At 31.7% G+C, this 18,268-nt stretch overlaps 1 protein-coding gene across 1 annotated transcript in view; it reads left to right on the top strand.

The window, feature by feature from the left end:
* Nucleotides 1-18,268, top strand: part of LOC139513596 (mucin-3B-like) — a 204,456-nt gene that overhangs the window by 171,359 nt on the left and 14,829 nt on the right. Inside the window, exons 166-180 of the mRNA XM_071302241.1 lie at nucleotides 496-660; nucleotides 1,904-2,166; nucleotides 2,917-3,055; nucleotides 3,597-3,761; nucleotides 4,323-4,585; nucleotides 5,335-5,473; nucleotides 6,015-6,179; nucleotides 7,421-7,683; nucleotides 8,437-8,575; nucleotides 9,120-9,284; nucleotides 12,145-12,404; nucleotides 13,306-13,435; nucleotides 15,168-15,287; nucleotides 17,225-17,314; nucleotides 17,661-17,835. Of these exons, the coding sequence (XP_071158342.1) occupies nucleotides 496-660; nucleotides 1,904-2,166; nucleotides 2,917-3,055; nucleotides 3,597-3,761; nucleotides 4,323-4,585; nucleotides 5,335-5,473; nucleotides 6,015-6,179; nucleotides 7,421-7,683; nucleotides 8,437-8,575; nucleotides 9,120-9,284; nucleotides 12,145-12,404; nucleotides 13,306-13,435; nucleotides 15,168-15,287; nucleotides 17,225-17,314; nucleotides 17,661-17,835 (2,641 nt within the window). The remainder of the gene's footprint in view (nucleotides 1-495; nucleotides 661-1,903; nucleotides 2,167-2,916; nucleotides 3,056-3,596; nucleotides 3,762-4,322; nucleotides 4,586-5,334; nucleotides 5,474-6,014; nucleotides 6,180-7,420; nucleotides 7,684-8,436; nucleotides 8,576-9,119; nucleotides 9,285-12,144; nucleotides 12,405-13,305; nucleotides 13,436-15,167; nucleotides 15,288-17,224; nucleotides 17,315-17,660; nucleotides 17,836-18,268) is intronic.

Below are 18,268 nucleotides of genomic sequence, written 5' to 3'. Positions count from 1 at the left end.
GAATTTGATAAACTGCTCTTGTAAACCCAATAAAATTATAAGCAATATATACAAATGCATTCAACCTTATATTTTCCATATTTCATTCATTCATATGTATTGATGATAGATATTGATAAATTTAATCCTTAAATCCTTGATATTTTAACTATACCAATTTATCTATTGTGTTAATTTGTAATTATTTGTCAAAATGGATTGAAAATGTTGAGGTTGAAGCTGTTATGAAGAAGGCTACTGAAATAAAAAGAACTCGGTTGTTTCAAATTGATCAAATGTGATTTAACTTATATTACTAATAAAACAACTTCCATGTCATTTGGAATTTTGACAGTGCAGGAATATAGCACATGTTCCCTTTTACATATATAATATTTCAGCTTCATTAGTGGAGGACAAATCGACATCTTTATTAACAGATGAAATCGAAATTGTTTTTTATTTATATATGCATGTGTTAAAATATATGTACTAAGCCTGTGTTGTTTTCTGTAGCTGTGACCACAGGACAACCGGCCACAACACCTACATCGTCTCCTGTGTTTACCTCTGGAACATCTTCTACAGCGTCAGCCCCAACTACTGGCACTCAAGCTGGAGCCCCGGGAACAAGTCCACCTTTGATTCCAACAACCACAGGACCCGCTTCTACAACTACAGGTATATCAATTGTCAGAAAATCTGAAATTAATGATTAACACTAAAAATTTAAAAGTTGTTTCACAAGACGAATATTTTCTTTCCCCCGCTCTTATAGCCTCAAACATCGTCGTTTTTTGTGGGGTGTAAATACCATTACATAAACAGCTCGTTAATTGAACAAGTGATTAACAAATCACTTGGAAACTCAACAGATACCCCACGACAGGTACAAATGAGGACATCCTGTATAATTATAGGTTTCTTATATGTTCAATTCAGTTTCAACAAAAGATAAACAAAACTAGATGTTTAATTCATTGTATTGAATACTTAAATTGCCTGAGGTTCTAACAATCAACGTTATATAACTTGGTCTCTCAAACAGATCTTCATGTAACCTCTTTTCAAATTACTAGTATCAGCATCAATTTATTCAGCAATATTAGCAGGGCTTCCAACTTATTGTGAAACTACCTATTCTAGAATCTAATGAATAAAATGCAAATAGTAAAAAAATCAACATTCCGTGAGGGTACATTCAAGTTGAGACTAGTTCTTCAAGCAATAGTATCAAAGTATTTGACTTTTCTATTATTAACAGTTGTATCTCCCATATCGAACTAACAGACATATTGAATGAGATGGTCCTGCTTTGTTTCTTAAGAAAGAAAGGCCATAATTGTTAATTCAAATGTCTTGACTTAAGGAGGGGATCGTACTGTGTACCAACGAATTACCCTAATAGAAACAATACATTCTCTGAAAAAGGTATTATCGAGATGCTTGATTTTTGAATTGACAAGTAATTATAGTCAATTCCTCAAATATAGTTTAGATATCTCGTTTCTAGATATTGAAAAAATGTAAACTATGTTAGGCTAATTTTACAAGTTTGATTTCTTTTTTTTAAAACTGGTCGATTGATTGATTGAATAGAAATGTAACCTTTTTCCATGGTACCATACTAAGATAAAATCGTGGAATACAAATATCGACCGAAAGGAAAATTAAAGTAGTATCTTGTCCATCAATTAACTTGTTTGGGTTAAACTTTTGACATCACTCATCCTCTCAATCGGACAAATGTTAAGGTTCTCAACATTCCAATACCACTATTTTCTTTCACATGTTTTGTTTGCTAACAGGTCAAACTTTTGAACGAAAAGCCCTCCTAATCTTGCAGGGAGAATGGTAACTATCAGCCATTCATCATATGTATTTCTTGTATTTCTATTTATGCTATTGCTATTTGAACTTGTAGGTTTTGAAACTTGTCCTGATGATTCGCCAAAGGGCTCATTAACTTTGGATAGTGTGACTTCAACAACGACCCCAGATGGTGCTGAAAACGCTTTGAAACCTAAAGGGTGGAAACCGTCACCTGGTGACACAAGTCCTGTTTTAGAGTTAAAACCAACTGACACTTCTCCGATAATGAATATTGCTGTTGAAACAGAACTTGTTGACAGTGTTGTTTTCAAACTTTATAAAGACGGCGTTTTAGTTGAGGAGAAGACTGTTAAGGTATGAACATAAATAATTATCATCTTATGGTAATATCAATGAAACAATGAAAAAGAAGACAACTCCAATTCATTATCTAAACAGAGCACGAAAAGCAGTTCTGATATTCTAGTACAACCAAATAATGTTGAAAAATTACGTTACATCATACTCTGGTGTCGTTGGTTAGGCCATTAGGCTTCTTAGTGTAAGACCATATACATAAGTGTTTGAATTTTGTGTATGGACTTTGTAAATAACTAGCGCTGTATTTGCATCGTATTAATGGTTCAATATTAAATCAAATTTAACTGGAAAAAAGTTACCTTCTAAATGATGTTGTTTTCTTGCATTCTTTGTTCATACGTTGTTTACAATCAGAAGTAAAACATTCATAAACAGAATTTACGAAATTTGTAGTAAAAGAAGGATTATTGTAAAATTTTGGCTTGTAACATCGACTAAAGGTAAAACTGATATAAAAACGATTTCATGTTTTTTTAACATAAATTTTAGACGATGAAGTCAATCAATTATGCACATGGTCAATAATTAGGAAAATTCAACAAACTTTCCAATCATCACAGAAACAATTATATGTTTTGCAATAAAAAGTTGCATTTAGCCTTAACTGGTCTGTCATAAATCAACACTATATATGTTATTTCAACCATTTATGGGGCATGTACCAATAAATGACACTTGACTATTCAATATAGTATTCCATTAAAGGATCATTAATACATTTCATATGGCTATGTATTTCAATAGGTAAAACCAACTGGTGTAGCAGAAGTGGAATTTAAAAAACCTGTGTTGGCTGACGACATAAAATTGACGATCATACCAGTAACAACTCCTAATGTTGCTCCGGTTTTAAAAAATATTGTCGTGGAGGGTTGTATTAAAGGTAACTACTGTTGTTGTGCTTTTTGTACAATAAAATTAACACAATTAAATTTGATAAACTGCTCTTGTAAACCCAATAAAATTATAACCAATATATACAAATGCATTCAACCTTATATTTTCCATATTTCATTCATTCATATGTATTGATGATAGATATTGATAAATTTAATCCTTAAATCCTTGATATTTTAACTATACCAATTTATCTATTGTGTTAATTTGTAATTATTTGTCAAAATGGATTGAAAATGTTGAGGTTGAAGCTGTTATGAAGAAGGCTACTGAAATAAAAAGAACTCGGTTGTTTCAAATTGATCAAATGTGATTTAACTTATATTACTAATAAAACAACTTCCATGTCATTTTGAAATATGACAGTGCCGGCAAATACCACATGTTCCCTTTTACATATATAATATTTCAGCTTCATTAGCGAAGGACAAATCGACAACTTTATTAATATATGAAATCAAATTTGTTTTTAGTTATATATGCATGTGTTAAAATATATGTACTAAGCCTGTGATTTTTTTCTGTAGCTGTGACCACAGGACAACCGGCCACAACACCTACATCGTCTCCTGTGTTTACCTCTGTGACACCCTCTACAGCGTCAGCCCCAACTACTGGCACTCAAGCTGGAGCCACAGGAACAAGTCCACCTTTGATTCCAACAACCACAGGACCCGCTTCTACAACTACAGGTATATTATTAGTCAGAAAATCTGAAACTAATTATCAACAAAACAATTTCCTGACGTTATTTGTACAGTTTCAAGTTTAAAAGTTCGCTCAAATCTCTTTATTAATATTGTCCTGGTACATCTTTTTCGTTTTGTGAAACAGCGTTAGATATATTGGATGAAATTTTAAAAGTTGTTTCACATGACAAATATTTTGTTTTCCTCACTCTTTAAGCCCTAAACATCGTCGGTTTATTTTGGTGTAAATTCTGGTAGCACTTTCATAAGGAATATATATTTCCCATTTACTTCAATGTTCCACATCTTCTCAATTGGACAAATATTCAGGGTCTCGACATTCCAATACGACTAGTGGTCTGTCAAACATTTCGTTTGCTAACAGGTCAAACTTTTGAACGAAAAGCCCTTATGATATTGCAGGAAGTTCGATAAAGATTACAAGATGATCACTATCTTGCTGTTGTCAATAAATGAATATGTCAATATTAATAGTAACTAACAGTCATCCATCATATAAATTCCTAATATTCGGATTTATACTAATGCTATGTGGTTTTTTAGGGTTGGAAATTTGTCCGGATGATTCGACAAAGGGCCCAATAACTTTGGATAGTGTGACTTCACCAACGTCTCCAGATGGTACTGAAAACGCTTTGAAACCTACAGGGTGGAAACCGTCACCTGGTGGCGATAATCCTGTTTTAGAATTAAAACCAACTGACACTACTCCGATAATGAATATTGCTGTTGAAACAGAACTTGTTGACAGTGTTGTTTTCAAACTTTATAAAGACGGCGTTTTAGTTGAGGAGAAGACTGTTAAGGTATGAACATAAATAATTATCATCTTATGGTAATATCAATGAAACAATGAAAAAGAAGACAACTTCAATTCATTATCTAAACAGAGCACGAAAGCAGTTCTGATATTCTAGTACAACCAAATAATGTTGAAAAATTACGTTACATCATACTCTGGTGTCGTTGGTTAGGCCATTAGGCTTCTTAGTGTAAGACCATATACATAAGTGTTTGAATTTTGTGTATGGACTTTGTAAATAACTAGCGCTGTATTTTCATCGTATTAATGGTTCAATATTAAATCAAATTTAACTGGAAAAAAGTTACCTTCTAAATGATGTTGTTTTCTTGCATTCTTTGTTCATACGTTGTTTACAATCAGAAGTAAAACATTCATAAACAGAATTTACGAAATTTGTAGTAAAAGAAGGATTATTGTAAAATGTTGGCTTGTAACATCGACTAAAGGTAAAACTGATATAAAAACGATTTCATGTTTTTTTAACATAAATTTTAGACGATGAAGTCAATCAATTATGCACATGGTCAATAATTAGGAAAATTCAACAAACTTTCCAATCATCACAGAAACAATTATATGTTTTGCAATAAAAAGTTGCATTTAGCCATAACTGGTCTGTCAAAAATCAACACTATATATGTTATTTCAACCATTTATGGGGCATGTACCAATAAATGACACTTGACTATTCAATATAGTATTCCATTAAAGGATCATTAATACATTTCATATGGCTATGTATTTCAATAGGTAAAACCAACTGGTGTAGCAGAAGTGGAATTTAAAAAACCTGTGTTGGCTGACGACATAAAATTGACGATCATACCAATAACAACTCGTAATGTTGCTCCGGTTTTAAAAAATATTGTCGTGGAGGGTTGTATTAAAGGTAACTACTGTTGTTGTGCTTTTTGTACAATAAAATTAACACAATTAAATTTGATAAACTGCTCTTGTAAACCCGATAAAATTATAACCAATATATAAAAATGTATTCAACCTTATATTTTCCATATTTCATTCATTCATATGTATTGGTGATAGATATTGATAAATTTAATCCTTAAATCCTTGATATTTTAACTATACCAATTTATCTATTGTCTTAATTTGTAATTATTTGTCAAAATGGATTGAAAATGTTGAGGTTGAAGCTGTTATGAAGAAGGCTACTGAAATAAAAAGAACTCGGTTGTTTCAAATTGATCAAATGTGATTTAACGTATATTACTAATCAAACAACTTCCATGTCATTTTGAAATATGACAGTGCAGGAATATAGCACATGTTCCCTTTTACACATATAATATTTCAGCTTCATTAGTGGAGGACAAATCGACATCTTTATTAACAGATGAAATCGAAATTGTTTTTTATTTATATATGCATGTGTTAAAATATATGTACTAAGCCTGTGTTGTTTTATGTAGCTGTGACCACAGGACAACCGGCCACAACACCTACATCGTCTCCTATGTTTACCTCTGGAACATCTTCTACAGCGTCAGCCCCAACTACTGGCACTCAAGCTGGAGCCCCGGGAACAAGTCCACCTTTGATTCCAACAACCACAGGACCGGCTTCTACAACTACAGGTATACCAATTGTCAGAAAATCTGAAATTAATGATTAACACTAAAAATTTAAAAGTTGTTTCACATGACGAATATTTTCTTTCCCCCGCTCTTATAGCCTCAAACATCGTCGTTTTTTGTGGGGTGTAAATACCATTACATAAACAGCTCGTTAATTGAACAAGTGATTAACAAATCACTTGGAAACTCAACAGATACGCCACGACAGGTACAAATGAGGACATCCTGTATAATTATAGGTTTCTTATATGTTCAATTCAGTTTCAACAAAAGATAAACAAAACTAGATGTTTAATTCACTGTATTGAATACTTAAATTGCCTGAGGTTCTAACAATCAACGTTATATAACTTGGTCTCTTAAACAGATCGTCATGTAACCTCTTTTCAAATTACTAGTATCAACATCAATTTATTCAGCAATATTAGCCGGGCTTCCAACTTATTGTGAAACTACCTATTCTAGAATCTAATGAATAAAATGCAAATAGTAAAAAAATCAACATTCTGTGAGGGTACATTCAAGTTGAGACTAGTTCTTCAAGCAATAGTATCAAAGTATTTGACTTTTCTATTATTAACAGTTGTATCTCCCATATAGAACTAACAGACATATTGAATGAGATGGTCCTGCTTTGTTTCTTAAGAAAGAAAGGCCATAATTGTTAATTCAAATGTCTTGACTTAAGGAGGGGATCGTACTGTGTACCAACGAATTACCCTAATACAAACAAGACATTCTCTGAAAAAGGTATTATCGAGATGCTTGATTTTTGAATTGACAAGAAATTATAGTCAATTCCTCAAATATAGTTTAGATATCTCGTTTCTAGATATTGAAAAAAATGTAAACTATGTTAGGCTAATTTTACAAGTTTGATTTCTTTTTTAAACTGGTCGATTGATTGATTGAATAGAAATGTAAACTTTTTCCATGGTACCATACTAAGATAAAATCGTGGAATACAAATATCGACCGAAAGGAAAATTAAAGTAGTATCTTGTCCATCAATTAACTTGTTTGGGTTAAACTTTTGACATCACTCATCCTCTCAATCGGACAAATGTTAAGGTTCTCAACATTCTAATACCACTATTTTCTTTCACATGTTTTGTTTGCTAACAAGTCACACTTTTGAACGAAAAGCCCTCCTAATCTTGCAGGGAGAATGGTAACTATCAGCCATTCATCATATGTATTTCTTGTATTTCTATTTATGCTATTGCTATTTGAACTTGTAGGTTTTGAAACTTGTCCTGATGATTCGCCAAAGGGCTCATTAACTTTGGATAGTGTGACTTCAACAACGACACCAGATGGTGCTGAAAACGCTTTGAAACCTAAAGGGTGGAAACCGTCACCTGGTGACACAAGTCCTGTTTTAGAGTTAAAACCAACTGACACTACTCCGATAATGAATATTGCTGTTGAAACAGAACTTGTTGACAGTGTTGTTTTCAAACTTTATAAAGACGGCGTTTTAGTTGAGGAGAAGACTGTTAAGGTATGAACATAAATAATTATCATCTTATGGTAATATCAATGAAACAATGAAAAAGAAGACAACTCCAATTCATTATCTAAACAGAGCACGAAAAGAAGTTCTGATATTCTAGTACAACCAAATAATGTTGAAAAATTACGTTACATCATACTCTGGTGTCGTTGGTTAGGCCATTAGGCTTCTTAGTGTAAGACCATATACATAAGTGTTTGAATTTTGTGTATTGACTTTGTAAATAACTAGCGCTGTATTTTCATCGTATTAATGGTTCAATATTAAATCAAATTGAACTGGAAAAAAGTTACCTTCTAAATGATGTTGTTTTCTTGCATTCTTTGTTCATACGTTGTTTACAATCAGAAGTAAAACATTCATAGACAGAATTTACGAAATTTGTAGTAAAAGAAGGATTATTGTAAAATTTTGGCTTGTAACATCGACTAAAGGTAAAAATGATGTAAAAACGATTTCATGTTTTTTTTTTAACATAAATTTTAGACGATGAAGTCAATCGATTATGCACATGGTCAATAATTAGGAAAATTCAACAAACATTCCAATCATCACAGAAACAATTATATGTTTTGCAATACAAAGTTGCATTTAGCCTTAACTGGTCTGTCAAAAATCAACACTATATATGTTATTTCAACCATTTATGGGGCATGTACCAATAAATGACACTTGACTATTCAATATAGTATTCCATTAAAGGATCATTAATACATTTCATATGGCTATGTATTTCAATAGGTAAAACCAACTGGTGTAGCAGAAGTGGAATTTAAAAAACCTGTGTTGGCTGACGACATAAAATTGACGATCATACCAGTAACAACTCTTAATGTTGCTCCGGTTGTAAAAAATATTGTCGTGGAGGGTTGTATTAAAGGTAACTACTGTTGTTGTGCTTTTTGTACAATAAAATTAACACAATTAAATTTGATAAACTGCTCTTGTAAACCCAATAAAATTATAACCAATATATACAAATGCATTCAACCTTATATTTTCCATATTTCATTCATTCATATGTATTGATGATAGATATTGATAAATTTAATCCCTAACTCCTTGATATGTTAACTATACCAATTTATCTATTGTATTCATTTGTAAATATTTGTCAAAATGGATTGAAAATGTTGAGGTTGAAGCTGTTATGAAGAAGGCTACTGATATAAAAAGAACTCGGTTGTTTCAAATTGATCAAATGTGATTTAACTTATATTACTAATAAAACAACTTCCATGTCATTTTGAAATATGACAGTGCCGGAAAATACCACATGTTCCCTTTTACATATATAATATTTCAGCTTCATTAGTGGAGGACAAATCGACAGCTTTATTAATAGATGAAATCAAATTTGTTTTTAGTTATATATGAATGTGTTAAAATATATGTTGTACTAAGCCTGTGATTTTTTTCTGTAGCTGTGACCACAGGACAACCGGTCACAACACCTACATCGTCTCCTGTGTTTACCTCTGTAAAACCCTCTACAGCGTCAGCCCCAACTACTGGCACTCAAGCTGGAGCACCAGGAACAAGTCCACCTTTGATTCCAACAACCACAGGACCCGCTTCTACAACTACAGGTATATTAATAGTCAGAAAATCTGAAATTAATTATCAACAAAACAATTTCCTGACGTTATTTGTACAGTTTAAAGTTTAAAAGTTCGCTCAAATCTCTTCATTGATCATGTCCTGGTACAGCTTTTTCGTTTTATGAAACAGCGTACGATATATCAAAGGTAACTACTGTTGTACTTTTAATACAATAAAATTTTAACAACTGATCTGGTAAACCCGATAAAATTATAACCAATATATTCAAATGCATTTAATCTCATATTTTCCATATAACATTCATTCATATGTATTGATAAAAGATATTGATAAATGTAATCCTTGAATCCTTAGTATTTTGATTTTATCAATTAATCTTTTGTCTTAATTGAGATTGTTTGTCAATATTGATAGAAAATGTTGTGGTTTGAGTATTTATGAAGAAGGCTACTGAATAAAATCTAGGTTGTTTCAAGTACCAAGTAGTACAATTAGTGAGACAATTAGCACAATTAACCGCACTGTAAAACAAGGATTTCGTTTAGATAATGTATGAGTTTCCATTTGAGGTTAGATATGAATTATGTGTTTCTTTTATATCAAAATGTCATATGCATGGCCATTTATCAAATCTTTCTGTAGGGAAAATAATTATTCAAACCGTGCGAAGAAGCATTGATTATCCATGTTATAATTATATTGTTCTATAAAGTAAACAAAACAATTTGGTAAATATAGGACACTATTGCCTCTTTCCATACACATCGAGTTTGCGTTGTTTGTTTTGTGAAATTAATTTGATACATTAATCTTGTCCTTTCTCACTAAATTGAAATAATGAAAATATTTTACCATGAGTTAACATTGATGACAAATATTTACTCTTTAGTAAGTCTTTTCCTAAAATTAGAGTAGAATCAATTGATATTAAAATAATAATGACATGAGGTTTTTAACACAAATTTGTTTTACCTCTTTGAATGATATTCAATGATTGGGTTTTTTTTTATTATGGCAAATTTGCATAGGACATAAAATGAATCAATAGTTATCAAAGGTACCAGGATTATAATTTTGTACGCCAGACGCGCGTTTCGTCTACATAAGACTCATCAGTGACGCTCATATCAAAATATTTATAAAGCCAAACAAGTACAAAGTTGATATACTATGTTATTGACATACAATTCTTTGCATTGACACTAAATGAGAAAATTGCATGCACTATAGTAGCTTGATCATAGACTTATTAATAACTCTTTCTTTGAAGTGTAGACATTTAGTTTTGAAAATCAGCAGTGTGTATATGATACCACATATTTTGAATAAATAATTGTTCCGTTTGTGTAATGATGATTACTGCATCTGAATAATTTCGTATGTTTTGTTGTTGTTGAGAAAACTTCCAAATTATTTGTATCTAAAAAGCACATAACTATCCAGGGAGGGATTATAAGACATGGACACCTTTAGTCAAATGATTTGACTTCACTAAAAAAAATTCAATGCATATACATGTTTTTAAATATGTTTGTCATTTATGTGAGTGATCCCAACAACATATGCATCGTGTATCGACTTCTTTCTTATCAGACGATATCACATGAAAACTAGGTTAGGGGAGGGTTGGGATCCCGCTAACATGTTTAACCCCGCCACATTAATGTATGTGCCTGTACTAAGTCAGGAGCCTGTAATTCAGTTGTTTTCGTTTGTTTATGTGTTACATATTTGTTTTTCGTTCATTTTTTTTTACATAAATAAGGCCGTTAGTTTTCTCGTTTGAATTGTTTTACATTGTCTTATCGGGGCTTTTTATAGCTGACTATGCGGTATGGACTTTGCTCATTGTTGAAGGCCGTACGGTGACCTATAGTTGTTAATGTCTGTGTCATTTTAGTCTTTTGTGGATAGTTGTCTCATTGGCAATCATACCACATCTTCTTTTTTATAAGTTTCTTCTAACATAAATAGCCCCCATGAATAAATACAAATTATACGTCAAAACTGAATGTTCTAAAAATGAAAACAACGTTTTATATATTTCATGACGTTTTTTCTGATCTACCTTGAACGAAAGATTGTAAAGCCAATGAGGTTTACTAACCAGAATCTGTTCTCGGACTAACTAATTCAATTTTAGTCACTATGTTAAACGCATCTATCTCGTCGAACTAGAGATAAAGAATACAACAGTTACAGTTATATCTGCCTCATATATTGACTTATTACAATGATAGTCGGTTGAAAAAAAAAACTATACAAAAAAAAGAGATGATTTCAGCTTTCCAATTGTGAACTTTCCATTTCTATGTTGCAACATTCCCGCAGCAAAAGATATTCCAGGAATTTTATTTCCTTTCATGATAGATCATTGATAGAGGCTTGTTGCTCATAACGAAACTGTAAAACCATGAGTTCCAAGTGGTGAAGTTTAAATCATTTCTTCGTTAATTGTACGGTTGCCATCGCGAGTTTGTAAACCATAAAGGAATATCCGTTTCGCATATGATAGCGGACATGTTCGCAATGTCATAACTACATTCCCATCCCTTTTCCTTAATGTGAACGAATAAGACTTGTTACCATGTTTTTAATAGCATGAGCAACACGACGGGTACAACATGTAGAGCAGGATTTGCTTCTCCGACCTAAATACATCAGATCATACCCAGTTCGTGTTGCTCAGTCCTTAGTTTTCTGTGTTGTGTTTTGTGAACATCTGTTTGTCTGTTTGCCTTTTTTCATTTTTAGCGATGGTGTTGTAAGTTTGTTTTCGACTTATGAGTTTGAATGTCCTTCTAATATCTTTTGCCTGTCTTGGAGAGCTATAGGGAGAAAAGAAGGACAGAAAAGAAATTAGGCAAATCCATCTTTTCTTTACAGAATGTGTCAAAGAAAAAGTTGTACTAGACGAGTCTAACATTGAGTCAAATGACCTGTCGTCACCATTGTCAACAAGCGACAAAGATGCACTTCAAGAGAAAGACGATAACAAGTTTGTTGAGACAAATGAATCTATTATTGTTCTGCTCGTCAGTGGTTTAGACGATCAAGTAAATGGTGTAAAAGTTACCGGGGATGGCATTGCTACTATTACTGTGAAGTATAAACTTCCAAATAATCAAGACTTTATAACTGTTCAGGTAAATAGATTGATATATTCAACTCAGCTCCAAATAAAATAAAAATCATTTCTGATATGTAGCGTTCGTAATGTTTATACTAATTACTCAGTTTTCTCGTTTGTCTTGTTTGCACATAATTCATGTCAGGGATATTTTAAAGCTGAAAATACAAATATGTTGTTCTCTTTGTTGAAGCCGTACTACACCTATATTTGCTTTATCTCATTGGGAATCATACCACTTTTTTTTTATATGTTATGTATACAAAATTTAATTGTGAAATTGATGACAGTATTACTCGTAGGGGGTACACGCAGTTCATTTTTTTCTTAACATTTATAGCCTTATTTACTTCTTACGTTTACAGTGTGTTTTATTGCATCGTGCTTAAAAGCTATACTACCTTGGTATTGGTAGAACTTCCCGGAGTAAGCGGTTAATTGTTTTAGTTTGAGATTTCATATGTGAACCTCAATATAGGGTAATAACTAATTGGCAGACGAAAATATTTCATCTGATGTTCCATTATATATTATAAATCAATCATTTCTGTTTCTGCCATGATAGCATATTTTGTCTGTATATAAAAATACACAATTAAACATGATGGTAATGACCATAATTTCGTCGCTTTTTTTTCTATTTGACTTCATGTTTTATGATTAATTAAAGCGATAGATTTATTAGTGACAAATAGCTTACAGTTGTAGTTATAATATTGACATCAGTATATAAGTATTGATACTATTTAAATGTATTTCTTTAATATCAGAAAACTACAGACAAATACATAAAAATAATTTGAATTGTTATAAATTCAGAAGTGTTTTTTTTACATGTAAAAGAAAACCATATTAGTTACTTTCTGTTTGGTAAAAACATTTGAATTTGTGACATGTTTTGTATAACAATATTTCAGGCCCCGAATGTAAGGCCGGGTGATGAAATCCCATTGGAATTGAAATCGTATAACGTTATAAGAATAACAGTCACAAAAGAGCCTGGAAGTAATAGTATACGTTTAGACAGTGTAGAAGTTTCTACTTGTGGTAAGATTAGACTATTGTGTGCATGCTCTATCATACTGGTTATAAGTCTCAAAATAAAATAACATGAAGGAAAATATATGAATAAAAGAGGGGCGGAAGATACCAGAAGGACAGTCAAACTCATAAATCGAAAATAAACTGACAATGCCTGGCTTAAATGAAAGAAGACAAACAGACAACCAAATAAGGTGTGCATCACGACTTATATTATATGTATATAGCATATAATAACTTAATAGTAATGAAAGAAGAAAAATAGAACTGTATTAGAATGACTATTATACTGAATATTCTTCTTGGTTATTCAGTTTATATGTAACAGGGATACTTGATTCAATGATGTACATTTAGTATTTTTTTTAAAGTAGGGGAGTGCAATAGAGAAACTAAGAGACTTTTTTAAAAAGATAATATTTGAAAAAAGATTATTGTAGAAAAACATGTTTGCGGGTACAGAAATGAATTTTACAACCATATTACGTTTCTTAACATATTTGCAATGTATATAAGAAAAAAACCAAATTGTTGATTTTAATTATAATATGACGTGCATCATTCACTTGATAAACAAACCCATGCCCGAAATCCAATAAAATTTGTTTACACATGCGTATGTTGACTACTGCAGAAAAATTAATTTTATCAAATCGGCATGTATTTAATATATTTCACTTTTAAACTCTTAAATGATGCACATGATGTTACCAATACATATACAATGACTACAATGTGTTACAATTCTCATTTAAAACTCACAACCTATGAAAAACACATTGCATATCGTCAGCTTGTTTACAAACAAAAATGGGAGGTTCATGGAAGACCTTCACAAACGTTCTACACTCATACACATCGGACATAGATATTACCGTAATTCTCCTAATCAGAATCGAAATAATTGTTGCAATCTATACATTATTGTAGTTTTAACATGGGTAGGCATTATATTAATGGTATTTTAGCCTTCGCTTTCGCTCAAATAAAATTAATCACGAATATAATGCCATCCCATGTTAAAACTACAATAAAATATAGCTTGCGTCAATAATTTCTTAAATTAATTTCTGAAATGTGATTAATGGTACTACTAGTAACGATGGTGACAACATTTAAACAGTCATTCATTTATCTCATAAATCGGTTGAAAAGAAACATCAAGGTAACACACAAAGTGTAAATTGCATTAACTCCCAAAGGGGGCGAGTACGGGGTTGTCGACATAGAAAACGTCAGCTCTAGTATCTAATGATCTAACACTGTGATAACATATCGCTGGTGAGTTGAAACACACAACTATATTTCGTATCGGTAGCTTTTTTTTTTATTATGTTAAATTCGCAAAGTTTAAACATGCACGAGCGTAACGTATCGTTTGATACACATTTTAAATGACGGATGCCACATGTGAAGCAGCTTCTGTTTACCCTTCCGGAGCACCTGAGATCACCCCTAGTTTTTGGTGGTGTTCGTGTTGCTTATTCTTTAGTTTTCTATGTTGTGTCATGTGTACTATTGTTTGTCTGTTTGTCTTTTTGTCATTTTTAGCCATGGCGTTGTCAGTTTATTTTCGATTTATGAGTTTGACTGTACCTCTGGTATCTTTCGTCCCTTTGTTTTGAGTACTGTAACAGAAGGAAATTTTTAATGATCAATCACCAAACATTATATCTTGATGTTAACAGTATTGTTTCTTTCAAATAACGAAATGGTTAATGTCAATTTTTTTTCAAAGCAAAACTAACAACTGTATCAGTGGTTTCAACTACAGCATTGCCTCCAAGTACACCAGTCACTTCACGGACAGAAAAAGCACCAACCACCAGTGCATTACCTACAACAGTACCAACTACTGGTTTGTATATTTGATAACACCTTGAGTTGTCTCTCAAAACAGATTTCACTATATTTAGTTAGGTGGTTTTTTTTTCAATAAAACGATAGCATTTTCTAAAAAGAGACAGCAGAGGTTTGCAAAAATAAATGTTGAGGATAGGAAATTCGAATGAATACCATTTATTTCTTAAAATATCCTGAACCAAGTCCCTTTTTGGCTATATAGGTGTTTGCTTTTGTTGTAATTCGGTGTTTCTGTTGTTCCAATGTTTTTCTCGTATAGTTGATATGTGTCCCTCTGTTTTAGTTTGTTAACGGATTTTTTTTTTTTGCCTAATCGATTTATGACTAATGAACAGCGGTATCCTACTGTTGCCTTTACTTAGACTACTAGAAAGTCCTCTCAATGGAGATCTGACTTGGCTTTTAGCAAAATAAAATCCTTACTACTCATTATAAATACGCCTTTATATCATTTACCAAGTATCATACATCGGAAAATCTATAGTTTGTTCTTAGAGTTCAGACACTCTTCTTCACAATCTATGTTACACTTTACTTCTTATATCAATGCAAAGATTTCAATATCTATGAAATATTTTTTTTAATCAAATAAATCGATTCAACCAAAGGCCAAAACACACAGGTAAATGCTTGATAAAAAAAGACCACGATTATAACTACATTTCTTTACAAATAGTATTCAATGAACAATTGTTTTTATCAGTAACTATTCATTTGGAGTGATGTTAATTCGACGATATTTAAAATTAAATAAGTTGAACTGTTTTGCGAGAGTAGCATGGCAATAACAGCTAGAGATATAGAATTAGATTGGTATGAAGACCATTGATTAAGGCAACCATAGTAAACCGATTTTTGAATGTCATAAATTGCTTTAAAAGAGACAGGTTACAAACAAACAAAAAACGGCGAGAACTCCAAAAGAATGTGAGCCAATGTTGGTGTCTTTTATCAGGTTCAAGTTTAAATGCCGTCTAATTGACGTGTAACTTAAATCATTAATTGAGCTATATGAATAAATTGTTTTATATAAGCAGTTTAGCAATGTTGTTTATCTATACCATAGTCTTTGATTCGTTTTTAACCAGGTATTGGTGTTTGACGATATAACAACAAGATCGTGTTTGGTCTTTTATCAGAATAGATACATCTAGACTAAAGTCTGCTATTCTACTGCACGAATATCAAGGGAATTACATGTATAACAAAAAGAGGGTGTAAAAGAGCATCTACAATGCATGCTACATATATATTTTTCTACCAAATTAACAAAAGCAATTCCAATTTTATGATTAATAGAAATACCAAGGATAACACAATAAGAAATTTAAGCGTAGACTAACAACGCTCCACAGCAAACTTATACATTATTTATAGCAAGTACATAATCTCGTTAGTGTGACATATAAAGTACGTATGTTTAAAACATATATGTTAATATTTCAACACCACAATAATTTTAAATAAATACTTTGGTTTGACATAGTGCTTAAAGCGTTGCAATCACTTTGCATCTGTTGTCCATGTGATAACGTATTGCTTTTCAGCTCTCTAACACATAGGCCTACTTGACGCGTATATGTCTGAAGCAATGTTTTTTTTTTTAAATTATTTTTGAACTTTATCGATATTGTAATTAGGTGACAATCCATAAAAGCGATGTTATGCTGACAAGGTTGAAATACTAAGTTACACGAATGTCACATAGGTTCCAATCGAACGTTTTTTGTTAAACCTTCATAACTATGATAAACCAAACATGTTTGACGTAATGCATAGCATGTCCGTTAAACAATGTGTTTGCTACGTAATAAGGCTTTTGAAGTGGAAAGCACATTCAAATCTGGCGTGTTGTTGAATAAGTATTACTAAATGAACATAACATTTTTATTATGATAAATGTATTTATGTTATGTGTTTTTTTTTCTTTAGCTGTGACCGCGGTACAACCGACCAAAGCATCATCTCCAAGTATTACATCTGGACCATCCTCTACAACGTCAGTCCCAACCACAACTCCAGGTATATCAAAAGACGAAAAAATCCTTTATTATCAAAATATAATTATCCCGTTGTTTGTACAGTTTTGTTTTACAATGTTCTATACAGTCAATTCGTATGTCTATGTCTCTGTACTGCATTTCTATTTCGTTCAAACATAATTGATTAATGGACTACTTGTTAAGCTCTCCACAAGTTTTACAAAGACAATACTGGATACTTCTGTCTATCATTTTTCATTCTTTTATATTTGATAACACACCTTTCAAATGAACATTAATCACATTAGTGCAACAATTTTTTATCATTTTGTTTAGTTATTACTGATATTGCTAATGGCGTTTCTTTATAATTTGATACTTTGTAGGTTACTGCAAATTTTCACAAGAGCAATTTGTTGATAATTTTGGATATGAACAAATTGGACTAGTCGGATATATTGAGAAAGATGACAAGACAGGAATAACATCCGAGGAAGAAAAAGTTTTTATTGATTCGTCCTTTGATGCGGGTGTTGTTGTCGTTGTCGGCTGTAGTAACTGGTAAATTTATGTAAATTAATATATACATATATAGGAGATTTGGTTTGATTGTCAATCAGACTTTCAAACAGAAACCAAATTACATAAAGGTTAACATCTATATCTCACCTTACAGCCTTCAGCAATGAGCAAAATTCATAATTTAGAAGGGATCCCGTATAGACAAATGTAAAACTAATCAATCAAGAAAACTAACAGTCTGATTGATGTACATGTGTGTAAAATATTCTTTTACATACATACATACATACTTTGCTGATCTTATTTTCATAACAATTTTACTTTACATTTTACTGAGAAAAAAACCATAAAATAAGTGTTTTTTAAACATTCCTTTTCAGCATTATTTGTATTCTCTTCTGATTATATCAAGAAGACATGTAAGTGCATGAATGTTGACACTCATATAATTATAATTATCATATACTTAGAC

The sequence above is a fragment of the Mytilus edulis genome, chromosome 2 (assembly GCF_963676685.1).
Source record: "Mytilus edulis chromosome 2, xbMytEdul2.2, whole genome shotgun sequence".
Classification (NCBI taxonomy): Eukaryota; Metazoa; Mollusca; class Bivalvia; order Mytilida; family Mytilidae; genus Mytilus; species Mytilus edulis.
Note: the sequence above shows the minus strand (reverse complement) of the source record. Positions and strands in the feature narration are given on the sequence as shown.